This window comes from Acomys russatus, chromosome 10 (genome assembly GCF_903995435.1).
Source record: "Acomys russatus chromosome 10, mAcoRus1.1, whole genome shotgun sequence".
Classification (NCBI taxonomy): Eukaryota; Metazoa; Chordata; class Mammalia; order Rodentia; family Muridae; genus Acomys; species Acomys russatus.
The window spans coordinates 36,157,785-36,180,415 of record NC_067146.1 but is presented as its reverse complement, the minus strand read 5'-3'; the positions used below and the strand labels follow the sequence as shown (position 1 = coordinate 36,180,415).

Sequence of the window (22,631 nt, the reverse complement as noted above, 5' to 3'; positions counted from 1 at the left end):
TGTTCAATACATGTAAGGTGTCAGTACAATGTCTATAACTTTCTAGATACTATGACTGTTTTAGAGAATACCTGCTTACAACGTGCAAAAAGCCTGGGTTAGGCTACTTGTTTGTATTTGGAATTGCCCCCAATTCTCATATTCTCTCTCTCTCTCCTTCTCTCTCTCTCCCCCCCTCTCTCTCTCTCTCTCTCTCTCTCTCTCTCTCCCTCCCTCCGTCTCCCCCACCCCTCCACCCCCATGCACATTTCACCTTTTTTTCCAAAGGTCACTGAGAGTAAGCTCGTTTGTGTTTGCAAAGTACTCACCTAGGAAAATTCCTAAATACAGTAAACACTGAACAAACAGTGTTTCAGTATATTCTGAAAACTCTTATTCCACAGAGCACTCGATAGAAAAGAATCCATTTTCGTGTTCCCAATAAATCGCTCAACACAATAACACTCACTAGCTAGCTCAAGGGCAGACTTGGCATAAATACATCTGTACAACAAAATATTTCTGTTCTCCATGTCCATGCTTGAAAACATCAACCAACAACACAGTTAAGCAGGAGTCCAATTCCTAAAAGGAAATCAATCACCAAAACAAAACAAAACAAAAAAAAGAAGGTGCCTTGTAAACTGTAAGGCCTGAAGTCCACAGATGCGCTTCTTCCACGCCCCCATCCTCCTAAGTGTTCCTACCAGCCCCTGAATGAGTGTCCAAACACGTGAGCCTAGAAGGTATATTTTATTTTCATGTCAGGACAACCCTTCTAAAGCATTGCAACATCAGGGTTAGAAACATACTAAGTAATAAAAAAGAAGAGTCAATCAATTCAGACCTTTTTAATAAAAAAAAAAAAAAAAATCAAGGATGAAAGCAATAAGTTACTCTTTAAAGTTTATGAAAGACATTTGTCTTTATATACAAATTAATTTCACTTGGTTGTGGTTATATACTATGTTGAAAATACAAATATTCTTAAACATCAAACATTTGCCGTTATTAACCCCAACCTATAGGCCTGGCCCCACCCTCACTCCTATCAGCTAATCTACGGAGGCATTAATTCTGATGGCTGTAGACACCATTTGGCTTCCAGGGCAATTTCAACCTTTTGGTAACCGACTTTCTGCACACACAGAGGCACAAGTGCATGGATGCACGCACGCATGTACCCATCCTAACACACACACACACACACAAACACACACAGGCACACATGCATGGATGCATGCATGCATGTCCCCATACACACACACACACACACACACACACACACACACACACACGCACACATGCATGGATGCACGCACACATGTACCCATCTTGGCACACACACCTATACACACCTATACACACACACACACACACACACACACACACAGACACATAGGCATGGATGCATGTACACATGTCCCCATCCTGTTTTTCGTCCTATTGCGTTTAATATTCCACAAACTTCCAAGAATCTCCCAGGCCATTTCATTTCTATTCCTGTCTAGTCAAGCTCTGCCTCCAGGGTAGTACTGTGTCTTAATCATTTTAATTCTACAAATCCTTCTGCAAATGACTTCATTCACCATCCTCTGGTACCTCGGAAGGAATTGTGAAGCTCGGGGGAAAAAAAAATCTCCGGAGCTATGAGTACTATAAATATATGGCTAATTTGTTTTGATATTTAAAAAGGTATCATGAAATAATTGATGTCATCAGAAAAATAACATACATGAGAAAATGCCAGTGGTAATTTATATTTGATATACTGGTTGAAATAATTATGTGTGAAGGAAGCCTGGCAACATGTCTTATTTATTGTGTGCCTATGTGTACAAATTATGTACGTCAGTCAGTACACATGGTTAAATAGATAAGATACATAAATAATTACAAGAGTTAAAAAAAATACAACGAATAAGTGGAATGTGTAACAACTACTGTAAGGCCAATGAGACAACACCCAACTGTGAGAGCCACATCAGACACATCTGGCTGGTCCCTGAGAGGGCTAAGAGAAACTCCACAAGAACAAGGGACGGAGGTGGGAATTCAGACCACCTGAAGAGCTGTGATCTGTCACTTGGGAGGCAGAGACAGGCAAATCGTTGTGAGTTCGAGGCCAGCTTGGTCTACAGAGCGAGTTCCAGGACAGCCAAGGGCACATAGAGAACGCCTGTCTCCATTTTTAAAAAGAAGTGGAACCTATTCATAACGCTCAGAAAACAGAGCGAGCGAAAAGTACTGAGCCTGCTCTGTGGATACAACATGGAGTTTTTAGATTAAGTACACAAAGGAAAAGAAAAAGAGTCTCAGGAATAGAATGCAACGCTACAGAGTACAGGACCGAGAACAGGTGGTCAGGAACCCTACATCTAAGAGGCTTTTCATGTCCTTCTAACCGTGCACAAAAAACGTGCGCGTTTCCAATCACCACTATGTATTACACTCTTTAATGAAAGCGAGGTGGGAGGGGGAACAGAGAACTCTTATTAGCCTAAGCTCAATGGATGCTCATTTATTATGCTGCAGTCTAAACGCATCAGGATCTGGGGACATCATCTACTGTCACTCAGAAAGACCTTTCTTACTCTGTGGAGACACGCACAGATGGAACCGGTGAACTCGAAAATGGAGGCGAGCAGAGTAACAGGCACCGCTTTCCTGTCAGACTTAAAGGAAGAGACAATTTGTCTGTAGTCACTACACTTCCCCGCCTGCTGACCATGGAGGGCAGAAAGCATGCCTAATCAGCTTTGAACTTGTCATTTAGACTAAAACAACAACAACAAAAACCAAAACAGAAAGAGCCAAATGACCATTCATGTTCGCAAACTATGTATATGCCTCAGACTGAACATGTACTTATAATGTACCACGTGCTTTTGAACGACGTCTAGCATTGTATCTCTTAAAGACCAAGATGCACCAGGAGAGACTGAGCTATAGCTATTTCATCATGCGAGACTGAGCTATAGCTCTTTCATCATGCTTTGTAAGCTTAGGGCCAGTTAACAGACACATAAGTAGTTTTAAAGAATTTTAATGTGCATTTTTAACTGACCCTAAAATTAAAGTGGGCTACAGCCCTACTCTCTGAAAATCCCACTCAGTAGATGGGCTGGATTATCTTCCATTCTTTGAGCATTTTACTGAGCTGACACTTTGAACCATACATTAACTTTCAAAAACACCAATTCCAGCGGCTTCACAATGGAAGAATGCTAGTGTTCCATAAGCTGTGACAGTGGCTGCTCTAGAAGATTCTTGGTACCTTTATGGTTTCTGTGGGTACTCCGGGCTCGGGAACTTTATCCAAGTAAGTGGTCAAGTCTTGATCTACATGCTCAAACACTAGTGTAAGTTTCGTTTCTCTGTCTGTCCGTGACACTGTGCACACATCAAACAACCTAGAAGGGGGAAAACCAGAAAGAGTAGGTTAAAAATAAACCAAGCCAATTGAGATGTAATATGAATAAATTAATAAAATATACTAAAATATAAACTAGGCAGTAATCCATGTGTCTTATGTGTACCCCCCCCCCAGATTCCACCACATAGTTGGGGGCACTCCTTGTGATCATATCTGATGGGATCTGCTATTTCTTTATCGGTACCAAAGCTCAGCAGAGGGCCTGTGTAAGCCAGACCATCCAAGTAGCAGTCACTAAGCGACATGACCGGAGATCAAACATATCTGCCCAGAGTGTCTTAACTGATGAAGTCTTTATGTCGAACGTGTTGATGGAAATACCTTTTAAACCCAGGCAAAAATAATTCTAACAACTCTTAGCTCACAAGTTGAGGGTTACCAGAGGCCAGTTGAGCATTCTTTGGAGACAGTGGACTCTGGAAAAAAAAAAAAAAGTGTCCTAGAACAACCATGGCTGTGAAAGCCACCAGGATGGACTGTGGAGAAACATTCCAAAGAGACTTCTCATCCTAATGAGCCAAATCATTGCCCTGGAAATGGCAGGCATTCTTGGCTTTATCTTTCTAAATCTCACGCCGAATCACCATTGTAAAAAACTTAAAGCTGCGTGTATTCATAGGATACCATGCGAAGTTCTGATATACGGGGAAACTACTGTATAGAATAGTGGCTATAACAAATAATGCGCTACGTACACTCCAAAACTGCTCAAAGGATAGATTTCAAATATTTATAGGCTAAGACTATGGTACGATAGGTCTGTTAAATAACTTAATTATCGTCATGCAAACACTGTGAAATCTGGAAGGGGAACGCACTGGAAAAGCGTTGAAAACAAACGTGAGCAACGACAGAAGGAGGAGCCTCTCAGGACCGTCGAGCCTTCGACCCAAGGACAAAAAGGACACTGTCCCACGCACAACAGCCCCACCAAGTCGTCTGAAGAATTGAACGAACCATCCAAAAATTAAGCCAGAAAGAAACTTCTTGAGGTGAATGCAATATAAATAATAAGAGATGTATAAAATGCCATTTGTATTACGTTTTCATTTAAAAATTCAAAAACCTAAGTTGTGTGTACACATGGTCTCCTTGCTACTCCATGGGTTCATCACCTTGGTTCAATCCCAATGCCACTTCTGTCAAATTTTCAAGGTGTGGTTGGTTTACAGGGCCACGCTACAGTATTTCTGGGCTATGTAGGCTCCAAACTTGGTACTTCGTTCTGAATCTACACTAAATTTTAGCAACAACTACAAAACACGCTAGTCAATCTTAGTCTATAATAAACTGTATAAAGCCCACACTATGAGAGGCTTGCTATCATGCATAGTGTAATATCTGGGAGTCTATCAAAATGACTTTCTGAACTTGGCAGTTTGACCACTTGCACATAAGCTGCTTTGAGTTACCTTATTAGTATCAACAACGTCTTTCAACTACTTCTCCTCAAAGGAAAGAAAAGAGTTGCAAAATCAGAAAGCTTCTTTGTATCTGATGTCTCTGTATTTGCAATACAACGTCAATGAACCAAAAATGGGATGTAATGAAATCAAAGACAAAGTATACCAGGCCATTACATGTCCACTACAGTTGAGCTTCTCAAGCATGACTTCAAAAATGCCCCCATTCTAACTAAGATGAAAAGTGAGTTGTTCATACACACACACACATACACACACACATACATAGTCTGTCTGTTATTAATTTCAGAAGAAGAAAAAAATCATGATGGGGACATAACACAGTTGAGCCCAAAAGTCACCTGTTCCCCAAACCGTTGCCTTCAAAGTTACCTAACAGCCCTGGCAGTATGCAATGTTGCTCCATCTCAATGAAACCGTTTCGAGACTCTTGTATGACACAATTCATGAATATCATTTAACCACCCAAGCTGCTTTTTGTTATGTAATACCCTCGTTCTTCAAAATATTACTGTCTGCTAATGTCTCCTAAGGTAGTGCGGTTCTACACTAAGGGAGAAGATAGGTAGAGCTGAGTTGGATAAAGCCACTGCTGGTGCCTTAACTGAGAAATCTGAAGGGAAACATATGTATGGCAGTGCATATAGTAGACTATTATTTTAGCTCATGTATGTAAGTATTTTGCCTGCCTGTATGTATGTGCATTGTGTGTGTGCTTGGAGCCTTTGCAGGTAGAGGGTTTTGGATTCCCTAGAACTGGTGTGTAGGCTTATTTTTCTTTTTTTTTTTTTTTTTTTTTTTTTTTTTTTTTTTTTTAATATTTTTATTTAATTTTAATGTATGTGCATTGGTGTGAGGGTGTCAGATCTGGGAGTTACAGACAGTTGTGAGCTGTCATGTGGGTGCTGGGAATTGAACCCGGGACCTTTGGAAGAGCAGACAGTGCTCTTAACCACTGAGCCAACTCTCCAGCCTAGGCTTATTTTTCTTACCCAATATATTTTATTACAACTTATCAACCAAGCATACATCACTTATAACCCGACTAACCAAAACAATATGAAAGAGGATTAAAGAACACAGTAACAAAACTGTAAGGATATCAGTTCCAAGGAACGATTCTCCTGTTGTAATCAGCAGGATTTCTTCTGCCGGAACGTCAGCAAGAGCTGGAGCCCCGGAGCCTTCACCTGATCAATTCTCTCTAGGAGCGTCTCGAAGTGGAGCGATGAACAGCCAAAACTATCTGAAGTCTCCAAAAGCCCCACCTCCCATTCTGGGCTGATTTATATATCTCCTCCCAGAGTCTGGTCACGGGATCTTTTCAGCTGGCAACAATCAAGCTCCCACATGAAGTGGTTGGTCTTCTGGTGGATTAACATCACCTGTTCTCTCACAAGACCGTTCCGATCTCACACTTGGGAAACAGGTTTCTCTCTCCTTCACTGGTGTTACAGACGGTTGTGAACCAGCATATGGGTGCCAGGGAATCCACAAGGAGGACAAATGCAAACTGCTAAGCCACCTTTCTAGTCCCTGCTGTGTGGGTTCATATGCATGTATTTATATATTGTGCGTACTAAAAATTTAGGTGCTATGGAGAACTTGCTCATCCAGGTTCAAGGAGGTACTACTTTAAAATTGTAGGCGGTGCTGTTAATTTGGGAAGCGCGGAGGATTTCACTCTTCTTAGAAATTCACAATTCACATCAAGGAGATCAGCAGGAGACTCTGTGCTTTGAAGCGCCAGTGTGAGCCATCAGTAGCAGTTTACAGGTGGACTCACTTCAAGGAAGGCGTTTAGGGCAATGCTGCTTCACCATAGTATGAAGAAGCCACCCTAACTGTTTATCATGTAGTATACAGCACCATAGTGAAGGTTAATAGTTGGAGCATTATAATGGATATAAATTACATTTTCAGCCAAGAATTGGGAATACTGATTTTGGACATTTGAGAACATAATACTCAGGAAGTCTTTTTTATCTATGGCTCCCTGTAAAATGATTTCCAAATCAAACAGTAGCCATTTGGGTAGGCCAAACACAGCAGGTATCTCAATACAGTCAGTAAGTTCCACAGAACCCAACTCAAATAAACTATGCTGTCTGGTGTTTGGCTAAATGTTAACAGCCTGTAAATGCATTTCTATAAACCAATGAGGAATGTTGCCAGGATGCCTATATCCCCTGGAGTCGCAAAAGAAAAGAGCAAGACAGATCTGACCATTTGAATATAAACACTGGGAAATAACTTCCACTGTATGATTTCTTATGTTGGCTGACATGTATGGCTTGCTAGAATATTCTGTAAGCTGACAGAAATACCATTTCAATGACTGCATGAGCACACTGCCATAGGAAGAATGTAACTACATCGTACTGACCATGAGCACACAGATGATGGCTCTCTGATGACCCTCAGAGGGAGATCACAGTTGAATATTTATCAGACTCATACCATGGGATCTGAGCAAACATCCAACCAGAGTGAGTACAAGTGAGCCTCTGGGAGATAGGCCAGGAGCTAACAGTGTGCATAACATCTCCACCAGCGTATCCAGATTTGGTTCCTATAAACTCATGAAGGTAGACACATATACACATAAATAATAAATATTTTTAAAGAGTAAAAGTGAGAAATGGCTCTCAGTATCTATCGAGGCTATGCATCCAGTTTATCCCAACCCCCAAATATAGGTTGTTATCATTTCATAGCGAATCCAAAAACCCCCTAACTATTCTATCCAGTGAGCCCCTTTCTTGCTCTCCCAGCCTCCACATGCAGGGTAGAGAACACCCCACAGTCCGCACAACATTTAACTTTCTTGCTGTCCTGGTGATGTGATCCTCGAACAAAACAGTCCCCAAATTAACTCTGCATCCTACCCATTGTGATTCTTAATAGCCGCCTGCTTCCTGTTCAGAGTCTCAATTTCATTGGCTACTCAGAACCTTCCGTACAGGCGAGCAGCCAGTGGATGGGATGACATCCAGTAGGTTTGGGATTTCCGAAGTTTACAACTTACAAATGTCTCCCGAACAACGAGCTTTGTAAACACAACCTCTGTCTTTCTATTGTGGCTATAATAAAAGGGAAATCTGTATTATTTGCTGTGATTATGCTATGACCCGAAGCAGGAAGTTCTAAGAGGACTTTTTTCCTGTCAGGTTTCCCTGACCGCTGCGCACACTCTTCATTGTTTGGATACCAAATAGTTCTAGAGCCGAGCTCTGTCTGGCACAGCTGCCTAGGGGACATAACAAAGTCTTATTTGAACTAGAGCCAGTACTTGGAACTGAGAAGGTTTCCCTGGCCCCTCTTCCCTGTATCTAATCTTGAAAGTCCATGAAGCTCTTTTGGTGGGTACAGCCTGTGCACCCAACCAATGTTCGCTCATGCCGCTAGCCCCACACTGCTGTACAGTGGCTAGGTGGCTCTACTTGCTAATGAAATACAGACTGTGTATGCAATGATTTGCCATCAGCACGAAATGACAAGACTCCAGAAGTATTTACCACCAACAGCAATGAACAGGTTGTTAAAGGTGATCACGACTTTGCAGCACCACCGGGATGTGCATCAGTACCTACCACATGCAGGCGCCGTAGTTTAAAAGTTCCTGACAGATGCAGGGCAAGGAAAGCACATGGGCAATATTGTTCCATGGCAGCGATTTATCAGGGACAGATGGAAGCCTGAGAATTGGTCCTGGGAATTCAGCTGAAACTGAGGATAAAGTTCCATTTATACTAGTGTTAGCGAACTGGTGTGGCACAGGTCTGCACCTGCTGCTGGTGGCCACCTTCACTCCCACATTAATCCACCTTCCACAGAATGCAGTTAACAGAGAACATGACTGGCCAGAGATTTCAAGTCCCTGAACCCTCTTCTGTCTGATCTCCTTTCAGTATTCAGAAAAGATACCTGAGGCGGTGAAGTCACATTTCTAAATTTTAATTGGGATTTTATTACTTACAGTAAAACCAGCTCTAACCCCTGACAAATCATGTATGCTGCTCATATACGGAGACTCACCTGGAAATAACACACAATAAATAGTGGCAAGGCCTAAAAGAAGTAGCCATAAGACAGCTGTAAGTGTTTTGAAATTACTGACTTCCACACATCAGTGTCTGATCTCCAGTGCATCCTATACAGTTAACACAGTGAGTTAAGTTCATGCATCCAAGCAGTATTAGTGTCTTCTAAGTTGCAGCTCCTTAAGCCATGAGTCATAACTCCTCTTGGGACTGGGTAGCTGAATATTGGGCTGGCAAAATATTTGGCAACAGAAAAGGTTTCTCAACATACAGCAAGCAAAAATTAATTGAAAACTTGAAACATAAACGTATCCAAGGAGTTTCTGGCCATGGCAAACTTGTGTTACAGCAAGCACCCTTCCCACTGCACACAGCCTGAGCCCTTCCCACTGCACACAGCCTGGGCCCTTCTTGGGCAGAAAGGGCCCAGGAGTGGAAAAGGTTTAGGAAGCTCTGCTCTCTGTAATGGGACTGGACTTCTGACTTTATGAGCTTTCTGACTGTCAGTGATTGACCTCTCCATCAGCCTGTCTACAGGGCAAGAGCAAGACAGGAGGAGCACACCTGATGGGTTCTTGTCCTCTAAGGGGCCTTGTGACTTTAAGAATTCCTGCTGGAGTCACTAGGGATGCAATGCTTGCCTCTCCTGTAAGAAGCCTTGTGCGTGACCCTCACCACGCCACGAACAGAACATGTTGGCATATACCTCCAATTTCAGCACTCAGAGGTGAAGGCAGAAAGGGGAGGTTAGAAGATCAAGGTCACCACCGGCTACATAGTGAGTTCAGGGCCCACCTGGGATAGTTTAAGAAACTAATTCCTATTTGAGATTTCTGATCTGACCAGAGACATTTTATGGAGCAAAAGGAGACAAAGGTGGAAGCGACAGTCAAGTTCATCATTAATAGGAATAAGGAACCTAGAACAAGAAAGGAAATGAGGGAGACAGAAGGACTCTGAAATAACACAGAGATGCATAGCTCAATAAATTAGAAGCTGAGTCCAGCGCTCAGGGGCACACACTCCCAAAACCCACAATTAAACAACTCCCTCCCCTCTAGCTACTGATGGAAAGTAGAAATACATAGCGCATCAAATTGGCTGAAAGCTCAGGGCAGGGGAAGCCCCTCTGCACGTCTAAGGGGAGGAGCATGACGTCAACACCCTGTGTCCTCCATCACTGTGTTCCTCCAGCTGAGGTGCCCACCAGCGAGCCCACAGGGCTGCACCAAGGGACTTTCAGCTTTTACATAACATTCACCTGCCAACTGTGGTTCCCTGAGTTAGGTTTTTTTTTTTTTGTTTTGTCTTGTTTTTTTGTTTTTTAACCAAAATGTTTCATAATGACCTGGGAATCCCCTAAACTGGGCAAGTTTACAAGGTGTGACTTGCACTACAGTAAGTACTGAAAATAAAGCAAACGGTAAAATTTTCTGTGTACGGAAACATTCCTGACCATGACCAAGAACAGCTGGTGTGACAAGCAGATCGCAGAGAAGCTGCTGAGGATGGCTCTGTGGGCAGATGGGATTTCAGGGACTGCCTACATCTTATTTGCTCACATTCCAGGTGCACTGTTCAAATGGACCTAGAACAACAGAAATCTGGCTTGTGCCGCTGTCCTACAGCGAACACTAATGGCTTTCTCCTGTTATCCAGTGCAACTCTTCAAATCTGGCCTGAACCGGGGCAGAGAAAAGACATGAGGCTGCAATCTCGTTCAGTTATGCCAACTGCATGGTTGTTGGGGGGGGAGGGGAGGAAAATGATACTTTTAGAGTGGAAACATGAAAACTCATTAAAAAAAAAACACTCTATATTTTGTAGGGAAGACAATAGTAACAGGAATAAATATTTGATTAATAAGACCCTATGGATCATTAATCTCCACAAGGCAGAGAGAGAGAGAGAGAGAGAGAGAGAGAGAGAGAGAGAGACAGAGAGAGAGAAAGACAGACAGACAGACAGAGACAGAGAGAGAGACAGACACACAGACAGACAGAGACAGAGAGAGAGAGAGAGAGAGAGAGAGGAACATCTAAGTAACTAGGAGTTGATATGTTTTGCTGAGTCCAAGACTAATGCTTAAATTCTGAAAATTCAAAGGGAACACAGAGCAGACCCTGCCAAAAGAAGCATCCTTCCACCGCAGACTTCTCAGGTCTAGATTTGAATAAGGGATAACGCACCAACTCCCGACTGATCCAGCTCACTACAATCTTCTTCACCCTTGAAGCCTCTATCAGACATGGCAAACCTTTTAGCTTAGATGACAGCTGACCTCCACTACACAAAGCATGTGGGTCAAAACAGGACTAAAGCCAGGAAACGGCAAACCCATACATCTGGGGAGAAGAGGACCCCAGTCCAAGGTCGTACAAGCAAGTGCGAGTACGGACGAGCTAACTTTTAAAAGCAGCCTTGAACTGGAAGCACCCGTTGGCTGGCTTCCCTTTATACCGTCCCCTACATTCAGTGCTGTATCTACCCAGCGAGTACTCAGGAAACGGCTAATGAATGAATTCAAGTTTCAAAATGATAGCTCGGGAGAAGGCCAGGGAGAAAACGTTTAGAGATGTCACCAAGAAAGCATGGTACTCTGAGTAAGCTAGCCCTTGTAACTGATGCTGAACCAAGGTCCAAGGGTTGGACCCAGCCATACCGCATTCATTATGAAATTCTTACTTGTTTGTCCCCGACTTGCTGGCTACTTCTACATATTGTGACATTTTATTTATTTATCTTTTTTTTTTTTTTTGTGACATTTTAAAATCCACACACACTGATATTTTTTTTAAAAATGTAGTGTTATGCCTGCATGTGTGCCTGAATGCCAGAAGAGGGCACTATTATAGATGATTGTGAGCCACCATGTGGTTGCTGGGATTTGAACTCAGGACCTTTGGAAGAACAGACAGTGCTCTTAACCTCAGAGCCATCCCTCTAGCCACACACTGCCACTCTTAATACCCAAAAGGCAAAACCAAACCAAGCATCCATCAGCTGATGGAGAAAAGAAAATGACACCCTCATGCATGGAATCTTAGCCGGTAAAAAGAAATATGGATACATACTATACTGGATAAGTCTTGAAAAGATTATGTTAAATGAAAGAATCTGGTTATGAAGGCTGCATGGTTCCATTTAAATGAGGTGGAGAGAAACAGGCTGAACCATTGAGTCAAAAATAGGCTGAGCGGTTCGTTGCCTAGGATTGGAGCACAGGGGTTGGTGGAAAAAAAAGGGAACAGATGCTTATGTGCTCTTGGTTTCTCTTAGGGTGATGAAAGCATTCTAAATTTAGATTGTGGCGATAGCTGCAGAAACTTGGTAAATGTCCTGGTACAGTCACTGAACTGCATACTCACACAGGTGAATTTTATGGTGTTCACACTGTATCTTAATGAAGATGTTTACATGCAAGTCAGAACAAACAGGCAAAAAATAAAAATAAAAAAGCCAAGAAAGGTTTCCTACTTTGTTTAAAGCACAGGGATAAAGGCGGTGATGACGAGACCAGATTTTAAACTTCTGCTCTGCTGCTGAAAAAGCAAGGGTCAGCAATGCGGAGATCTCACTGCGAACAGCAGCCCAGATGTCTACACAGATGCCCACACACATACACTCACACGCACACACACATGCACACCCAGGAAGGGGGATGGGAAAATGCTCAGAAATTTTACATGAAAAAATTGAAAAAGCAACAGACCACTGACCGCTTGCCTTCTGCGCTCCTCCCTTGACTAGTTAGAAAAACGACACACTCACAGTTCACCAAAAAGGGCCTGAAAAAAGACACTCTGGTTCTAAGAATAGAAATGTGACGAGGTATTTTTAAAAGCGAAGCGGACAGCTTGGGCTCGAGTCACATACAGTGTGGGACATTCTGGACAATGGCCAACGTTCAGTTCTGTTTCCATTCCTGACCTGTAAAAGCCCTGTTTTCCAGTGTGGGCCTCTCTTGAGGAAAGACGAGGAAGCAGTCCAAACTAGGAAGCCGTGTGGTGCAGGCCGCACAGCCTTAGGAGTAGGAACAAGTTTTACCTATACCACATGCCAAAGCTCTTCCAGTATCATATCCTTGCAAGGTGAGTCACTTTATCCCGCTGGCACTAACCCATTCAGGTACTTATGACTAGGTTCTCATCCAGTGAACCAACCCTTCAAGTCCTTTCCTTTTAAGGAACGAATCACAAGTAACCATTAAGTAATGACTTAAAAAAAAAAAAAAAATCAAGTTAACACTAACACACAGTCGATGATGCAATATTCAAAGCTGTGCAAAATGGGCTCACACTGCTAATTTTTTTCTCTCACTACTGATAGAAAGACATGCCACCTGCAAGGTGTTGTGAAAATGGCCCCCATATTTTGGGACTGTAAATTGGTAAGGCTTTTTCTGTATGTACTTACACACACACACACACACACACACACACACACACTGTGTAGCTCTCATGATACAGATCGACACTGACTGGGCACGGAAAGGCTCCATGACGCTCTGCAGGCTTGAAAGAGTTCACGGGTATGTTCCCGTACATGTAAACAAAACAGCACAGGCTAAGCCAAGTTATCTTTGGGTGATAAGATTATGAACTATTTGTTTCCTGATATTTCCTCATCTATGCTTTCTATAGTGAGAGCTTGCTAATGAAAACAACTTTCTGACGATTTATTTTTATGGGTATGACTGTTTTGCCTTTCTATGCATTTGTTACCATGTGCATGCCTGGTGTCCTCAGAGTTCAAAACAGGACGTTTGAGTCTCTAGAACTACCATTACGGATGGTTGTGAGTCACCTTGTGGGTGCTGGGAACTGAACTCAAGTTCTCTGCAAGAATGAAGGGAGAGCTTCCTAACATTTAAGAAGAAAAATGAGCTCTGTTTTAAAATAGGAATTATAGCCAGGCCTGGTGCCACATAACTGTAATCCCAGCACTCGGAGAGGTAGAGGCAAGTGGATCTCTGTGAGTTGAAAGCCAGCTTGGTTTACAAAGCGACAGCCAAGGATGCACAGAGAAACCTTGTCTAAAAAAACCAATAATAAATAAAAAATAAGAAAGGAATTACAAAAAAATTATTAAATATTTCTTCTATTTCTCAAGTCTTTGAGCCAGGTGTTGTACTGCATACCTTTAATCCCAGCACTTGGGAAACAGAAGCAGGCGGATATTGTGAATTCGAAGACAGCTTGATCTACAAATCAAGTTCCAGGGCAGCTGAGCTTACACAGAGAAATTCTGTCTCTAACACGCCCCCCCCCCCAAAACCCCAAAACCAATACAACCCAAAAAGCATTTTCTAAAAACCCAAACTAAAACTAAACAAGAAAAAAGTTTTGTGTGTGTGTGTCTTTCACTTCAACCTGCTTAAAAAACCCAGACCATTAATCCTGAAAATAAAATTTAAAACTAATATTCTAAACAATGTCAATTCTTAATTTTGATCTAGGAGAAAAATCTCCGTGTGCCGTTACTTTATCAATGATGACATATAACCTTCAGCACTCTATCAATACAGAGCAACCATCAAAAAGATAAGGGAACAAGTTCAAAATCTGACAACTGGAGGTTGGGAGGTAGATTGGTCAGCAATATTTCTTTCAGGTGCCCAGAAGCCAGGTACAAAAGGCCAAGAGGTAAGGTGGGGCGGCTGAAAGGGTGAAGACACGTTGATTCTCAAGCCTGATGACTTGAGTGCCTGGACTTCAACACCTGGGATCCTCAGGGTAAGAGAAGTTCTCCCCGCCCCCAGCTGTCACAAGTTGTCCTCTGATTGCTACCCAGTGCTGTCAACCACTGGCATCTCCCAGCTCTCCACCCACAAATGAATGAATGAATAAATAAATAAATAAATAAATGCAATTTAAAAAATGCTTTTGAAAGGCCGAGTGTGGTAATGTACTCTTGTAAGCCCACTGATAGGGCAGAACAAGGCGCGTCCCTAGGCCTTTACAGCTGGCTTAGCGTACTTGGTGAGTTTTGGGTCAATGAGAAACCCTGTCTCAAAAAACAAAGTAACAAATAAGAACAAAGCAAAAAAACCAAACCAAACCAAACAAGAAAACTGGGCAGTGACTGAAGCCCCCAAAGTTACACACATCTATGTACATATATCTGTATTTGAACATGGACGGACGGACACACACACACACACACACACACACACACACACACACACACACTTACTTTAGCAGAATTACCACAGAACAAAAGAGAAATAATGCTGGCTTATAGAATATTTAAATAACTCTAATATTCATTATGCAAACCAAGAAAAGCATCCAACAAGGGCAAACTATGTGGTTTTCTAAGTAGGGGGAGCTCGAGAGATTACGCAGCTCTAGGGAGTATTTACATAGATGAGAACACAGGCAAACAGAGAGCAGAATGGAAAGGTTAAAGAAGCATTCTACCAATAGCAAGGAACTGGCAACCATACTGACTAAGACAGAGTTTTTAAAAGTCCTTATAATAATGAGACCTTAAAAAAATCCTATTTTAAGATTAGGTTTACTCTAACAAAACTTCTAGGCATTACACTGTTAACAACTGAGACAAATTCTATTGCTGTTTAAGGCCACTAATGGAAAACTATATTAAAAGATTAGAAAACAATGCAGTCAGAAATGCTTAAAGAACTATTCTCTCTTAACAGCTTAAGCATAAAATACAGACCTGAAATCGGGTTGTTTTGCTGGGTATAAAAACTTGTAATGAGTTGTTATATTCTTGTGACTCAATTTTTTTTAGTGTGATCTTGTTTCAGACAATATAAATAGTTACTGCATTAGCCACAATAAAAAATTAATTAATTTAAACATAAGTAAGAACACAGAACATCTTTATATGAAACATACTAGGCGACTGGATAGCCCTCATAACCAGTTATTTTGGATACTGGATTTTTCCTCTCATAAGTGAGAGGGAGAGAGAGAGGGAGAGGGAGAGACAGAGAGAGAGAATGGGAGGAGAGGGGAGGGAAGGGAAAAGAAGAGAAGAGAAGAGAAGAGAGAGAGAGAGAGAGAGAGAGAGAGAGAGAGAGAGAATATATTCAGGACTTTGCAGCCTAAGCAAGCACTCTACAACTGACATACCTGGATCTCACTTCATACACCATTTTAAAAAATTGCTGTTGTCAATGGATTCTTGCTCCTGTGTTTAAAGCATGATGTGCTGATGATGTTCAACTTGGAGACCTCTGTGCTCACCCTCGCTGCAGCCAGTGAGGCCTCTGCATAAGAATTTTATCATAACCTAACATAAATTAATCAATAAATGCTTACTAAGTAAGTACTTATTGTCTATGAATTGTATTGTAAGACAAAATAAATGATCACAAATGGCCCAGAGTCCACAGAGACGGCCGACATTAAAAAGATAAATGGCAACTATGCTGCAAACGCTGATGTGTACATGTTTTAAAATGCTGAACATATATAAACAAATGGCATTTTAAGAGAAGTTCAAACGGTACATCCAACAAATGGCCTGCAGAAGAAGTGACCACACAAGCGTCTTGGATTACTGAGAGTTTTCCAAACAAGTGGTAGAGAAAGGGCACTGGACTTCCCAGTAGAGAAATCTTGGACATCACAACAAATGTATCCTCTAGAAAATGGTCACTTTCATGTTCAAATACCTCAGCCTTCCAGCATGGCTAAGAGAAGACTAGCAAAAAAGACCAAAAAGGGACTGTTGGTGCAGTAGCACAGGGAAAATAAAGAAGGCCTGTCCTGAGGAACTGGCAGCCAGGACAGAAGGGAGAGTACAGATTCCAGAAATATTTAGGAGGTTGACTTGGCAGGACTTGCTAAGTGTCTGAATGTGGCGGGGGTGGAGGGATGGGAAAAAAAGGGGAAGCCAAGGATGACTCAGAGGCTTTTGACTTTGGGGACTTCGTGCCACCCGAGGAGATACAGCAGTGTTCCCAGACCTTGGGTTTCAGGGAACTGTAAACTTTCCAACAACTTTAGCATTCCTGATGCAAAGTTGTCAACTAGACACATAAACATACCCCACACCATCTACTATCAGCACCTTTTTATGAAGAAAATACACTTTAACAACCCAAATACAAGCCAATTTAGGTTCAAACAAAACAAAACAAAACAAAACAAACAAAACACACGGCAGAGCAGGGCTTTTCTTTTTCTATCTGTATCACAGATGATGGAAAATTGGTTACCAGGCCTCAGACCAACACCAGAGAACCTTGAGATGATTAGAAATACAGAAGTTGGGCTTAGCAGTAAGACATGAGTTGAAGGCAAAATAGGTCACGTGTGTTCTCACAAACTCCCCACACCTACAAGGACACCTATCTCATTAATGCTAAGGGTGTAGGGGAGCGAAAGATCAAAAGTTACTGAAGGCTCCGAAGAGGAGACATTCCCCTACGCCTAGTTGGGAAGTGGCTGTGGACCTGAATCCCAAAGGCCAGCCTGGAATTTGCCAGATAAATAAAGGAAGCTCCCAGTAGAAGGAGCAGCATGTCCAAAGGTATTCAGGTATGCAAGGGAACTCATATTCGGGGAATAGGGGGCAGCCTGGTGTACCCTGGTGGTTTTCTTGGAAAAAAAAAAATGAGAGGAGAGCTGGAAAAGTACACAGAAAAAAATTATAGAGTTTGGTCACCTAGGCAAAGAAATCTAGAAATGATCTTATGGGCACTGGGAAAGACCCAAGGATTTCACGATGGGTAAAGCGACGAGCGGATGTGCCCCTTGGAAATGCCTCTCTGCACAGTGGAGGCTGGATTACAGAGGGGTAGAGCTGGGAGGAAACAGGTAGGGACTGAGAACCAGCAGCCTGGAAACCAGGACAGCCAGCACCGGTGGTCTTCAGCAGTGTGCTGGGCCGAGGGGACACCACCCTGCTTCAACACGCTCCCCGGCTGTTCAAGAAGCCAGAGTCACGCATCACACCAGAGTCTGTAATGTAAAAACTTGGCAATGTACCAACAGCTTCGATGGATCTCTCTTCATCTTCGAGTTGAGCTACGTCATAGTCCTCACCTAATTTATTAAACTACGCCCTTAATCTTTGAAAGGTGATGCATTATTGCCTTACAATTTCCTACTAAGTGGAGTTGAAAAACTCAAAGGGTAAATGCTCTTTAAAATGTGCGTGTGTGCATGAGTACACATGCACGTGTGTATATGTGTAAGCCAAGGGTCACCTTGGTTGTTTGTTTGTTTGTTTGTTTTTGAGAGAGAGGGACTTTCCCTGTCTTTGCAGCTCACCACATGACAAGGATGGCTAACCTGCAGTCCCAAGCTCCTCCTGTCTCTGCCTTGTTCCCAGCATTAGAGTCCCAGACGCAGCACCACACTCGACTTTTACATAGGTGCTGGGAGCTGAACTCAGGTCCTTAGAGAAGTGATCAGATTCAGGTAAAAGGGAACCGCAGAAGCCCTGGTAACAAGCAGAATGGCACCTCCTACCATGGAGGTGGGTAACAGCATGGCTTAAGAAAACGTTCTCTCAATGCAAATCAAAACGACTCTGAGATTCCATCTTACACCCATCAGAATGGCCAAGATCAAAAATTCAAGCGACACCACATGCTGGCGAGGATGTGGGGAGAGAGGAACACACCTTCATTGCTAGTGGGAATGCAAACTAGTACAACCACTTTGGAAATCTGTCTGGTGCTATCTCAGAAAACTGGGACTAGGGCTTCCTCAAGACCCAGCTATTCCACTCCTTGGAATATACCCAGAAGATGCTCCAACACACAACAAGAAAATTTGCTCAACCATGTTCATAGCAGCCTTATTCATAATAGCCAGAACCTGGAAACAGCCTAAGTGTCCCTCAGTAGAAGAATGGATAAAGAAACTGTGGTACATTTACACTATGGAATACTACTCCGGCTATTAAAAGCAAGGAATTCCCAAAATTTGTGGACAAATGGATTGAACTAGAAATGATCATAATGAGTGAGTTAACCCAGAAGCAAAAAGACTCACATGGTATATACTCACTTATAACTAGACACTAGCCCAAGGGACATGTCCCATGAAAGTCTTCACCTACCGGGGAAGTGGGATAGATGTGAGGACATCCTTTTGGGACTCTAGGTGACAGAAGTATGGGAGAATGGGGAAATAGAAGGATCCAGAGGGTCCTAGAAACCTACAGGTAGAACATTATGATGGGAAGATCTGGGCTTAGGGGTTCTGCATAAACTATGGCACCAACCAAGGACAATCCGTGCAATAAACATCAAACCCCTACCCAAATCTAGCCAAGGGACAGGACATTCTCTACAGATGAATGAAGAGTGGGGACTGACTTTCACATGAACTCTGGTGGCCCATATTTGACCACGTCCCCTGGATGCGGAGGCCTGGTGGCACTCAGGGGCATAGTAGGCTACCAAGAAGAGACTTTATGATCATATACAGGGGGAGGAGGTCCCCCTCAGTCACAGTCATAGGGGAAGGGAATAGGGTGAAAGTGTGAGGGAGGAAGGAATGGGAGGATAGAAGGGATGGGATAACAATTGAGATGTAATATGAATGAATTAATAAATAAATAACTTTTTAAAAAAGGATCTTATTTAGGAAGGCGTTCTTGGAGAAGTGATTATTTAATGATCTTGAGATGAAATCATCCTTGACTTTTGTTCAGCCTAAACTGCAATGGCCAATATCTCTAATAAAAAGAATATTTGAGTAGGGGGAGTGGGAGAAGCTGGGTGTGTTAAACCCAGAGGTGCAGATAGGAGTAATTCATCTGAAAGCTAAGAAAATCAGGTCACTGACTGAAACTACCAAAAAAGGAGAGAGGTGTGAGAAGTCTTATTCATCAGAAACTCTAGTAAGAACTATTGCTGCCATACATTAAATTCAGGCTTGTAACACTTGTCCTGAGAAGGAACAAATTAATTATTTAAGCCACTCAGTCATAATTTGTTATAGCATCCACAGGAATAGATGTCATCTATCTATCTATCATCTATCTCTCTATCTATCAATCTATCCATCTATCATTCCTCAGTATATCTATATATACACATATAATATGTATATATGTATAATATGTGTGTTAATACATAAATATTTATATTTATGTATATATACACAAGTAAATAGATGGCTATTTCAAATAAGAAAATAACCCTCCACACACGCACACGTTTTCTGCCTATTTTGGTCTGGTTCCATTTGTTGGTGATTTAAACCTTGATGTGAACTTGGAACCATCATTGTTTTGTTTATTTATTTATTTATTTTTTTGTTTTTTATTTCTGTGTTCTTGTCTACACTATTACTTGACACTCGTAAATCACTGGTATTTAGGAAAAGCTTGTAAAGCAACTTCATAATACCTTTGTTCGTAATGCCTTTAAAATAAAAGAAAATAAATTACAAAAAAAAAAAAGAGAAAATGGTCTCTCATACACGTGCAGACACACACACACATGTCCACATATTGACACACTGAGGAAGAAAACTTCTCAATCTTAAAACTTATTACAAGATACATGACCTAAGATAATACAGTATTAATCAAGGATACATAGATCCATGGAGGAGAATTGATGGAGTCTACTTCATGCACATGCTTGTGCTAAATCTGACTTTTAAAAAGGGTGTAAGACTACTGATGGGGGTGTGTGGTGGGGCTGTCTTCTCTCCGAACACACAGGACAGCAGGACATCACGTGCAAATGAAATGAGGCGGGACCCCAGTCTAACAGAATATATTAGGCTTCGAAGAAAAAAGATCACAGCATGCATGTAAAAGCACAAGCAATGAAGAGAAACTTGATTTATCACAACTAGAAAAGGTTCATTTTAAGTGAAATGCCCAGAACAGGCAAATCTATAGAAACACAGAGTAGTTTCTAAGTTGCCGAAGGCATGGAGTAAATATGGGGTGGACGACTTCGTGTAGGAGAACGAGCCGTTTCTAAATTAAGATTGTGGCAGTGTTCGTACAACTTTATGAACAATATGAACAAACAGTGCAGAGACACTGAAGTGGAGACTTTTCAATGGGCGTGCTGTGTGTCAACCATTATTCAAAGCTTAAAAACTGCATCCTCCCTTTTCTGGTGTAGGGTGAGCCTCATAATCTTGCTACCAACCCTACCACAGTCCATCCTCATCTTTTAACTCGATTCCACTCATCTTAAAACAGTTGCAAGTTCCTGGGCTTTGTGTTGCCGTCAACACAAACTGCCAGGCTGCCTGGGAAGTTTTCGTCTACACTGTTCATCTACCAAAGGATGAACCTGCCTCATGATCTACCCTTGTCTTTGCTCCATCCTCCCTGTCCAAGAGGCAGGCTCCTCTGTTAGGACGGCATACGTGGCCCGATACTGGAGGCACTCCGCCATGATTTCTGAATGAATACTTGGGATTGTCTTATAAAGGAATGTCCAGTATTGCTGGAGAGAGCTTGAGCCAAGTCTGATAAAGTAAGTGGGGGATCAGGGTGAGTAATATTCTTCTGGGTCCCAAAAGAGGTGTGATAATAAAGTAGAGGTACAGGTTTTGGGGGGGGGGGTTGCTCATGAAATAGTTCTGAAGACAATTCTAAAAAGAGTGAAAAGGTTTGCTTAATTAAAATGGAGATAGAATAACTGGGCTGTCTCCCATGGGGTCAAATTTATTTGGTCATGGACATGAAAGTTCTATTAAAGCATTTTTCATTTGTCTCCTTATTTCCAAGACACATGGAATGAGATGGTTGTACTTTTATTAAATGTATTCCATTTTCTAAGAAGTAAAATTTAAATAAATTATCTCATCTCCCCTCATGCTAAAGTGTTTTATTATCAGAAAGATGATTTTCTTTTTCTTCTTTTTTCATTTATTTATTTATTTATTTATTGGCCTACTTCCAAAGAGGGAAGCAATTTGCTACTCTTTAATTTAAACCTACCCTTAAATCCAAGGAATGTCTGGCTCATGAAAGGGAAAAACAAGGTCCAGAATCTATTAACTTGTGATCCCGGGCCTTCAAAGCCATTTATATTCCGTATACATTGGGGTTCATTTGGTTGTTGCAATGTGTCTTGCCAGGACAAAAGTATACTTCAAACCAAAACTGGGTCAGAAGATGTTTTAGCACAACAAAGTATTTTACTCTTTCAACATTTTGAGAACTATCCAAGGAACTACAAAAAGCTTCCTGAAAGAGGGAAATCCATAAGCCGGGCCACGCTCACACAGGCCTTGTCCCGTGTGATCTGGAATGCTGTTAAAACAATAGAAAACAACCGGCATGTGCCACAACACACATTTCAACCCCACAGCTTCCTCCAACTCTAGATCCTGATACGCTGGTTGTTTCAATGTCCTTCAAATCCACCCCCGTAGAGAAAGTATTCTTCTGAGAGTATGTCTTATGGTCTAAAGACAAAGGTCCTTATATTTTAACGGAGTGGATTTTCCTAATGTCCGAGTTTCACAGATTTTTATGTCGTGCACGTGGAACTGGTGTGTGCAAGCATCAGATTCAAGCATTAGGTTCGTAAGTGTGACTCGTTCACGACTACTTGTTTCTTAGCTGTTAATGGGATGCCACTCTACCAAAACTGTGCTCTTCGCTTCCACAGAGGATGTCCACGGCTCTATGGCCACTCTCTGCAGAACCCACCGGAACTAAGCTGGAGAACTGCATGCATGCAGAAAGCAAGGCTACCCAAGAGACCAGTGCGACAGAGCAGCAGACAAAACTGATGTGAGGGTTGTACACGCTCTCGCAGACAATCTTCCTCACTCA

General features: G+C 42.0%; 1 protein-coding gene across 1 annotated transcript in view; it reads right to left on the bottom strand.

Annotated features, from left to right (window-relative positions):
* Positions 1-22,631, bottom strand: part of Cdk6 (cyclin dependent kinase 6) — a 188,943-nt gene that overhangs the window by 133,638 nt on the left and 32,674 nt on the right. The window contains exon 2 of the mRNA XM_051151995.1: positions 3,257-3,392. Coding sequence (XP_051007952.1) covers positions 3,257-3,392 — 136 coding nt within the window. The remainder of the gene's footprint in view (positions 1-3,256; positions 3,393-22,631) is intronic.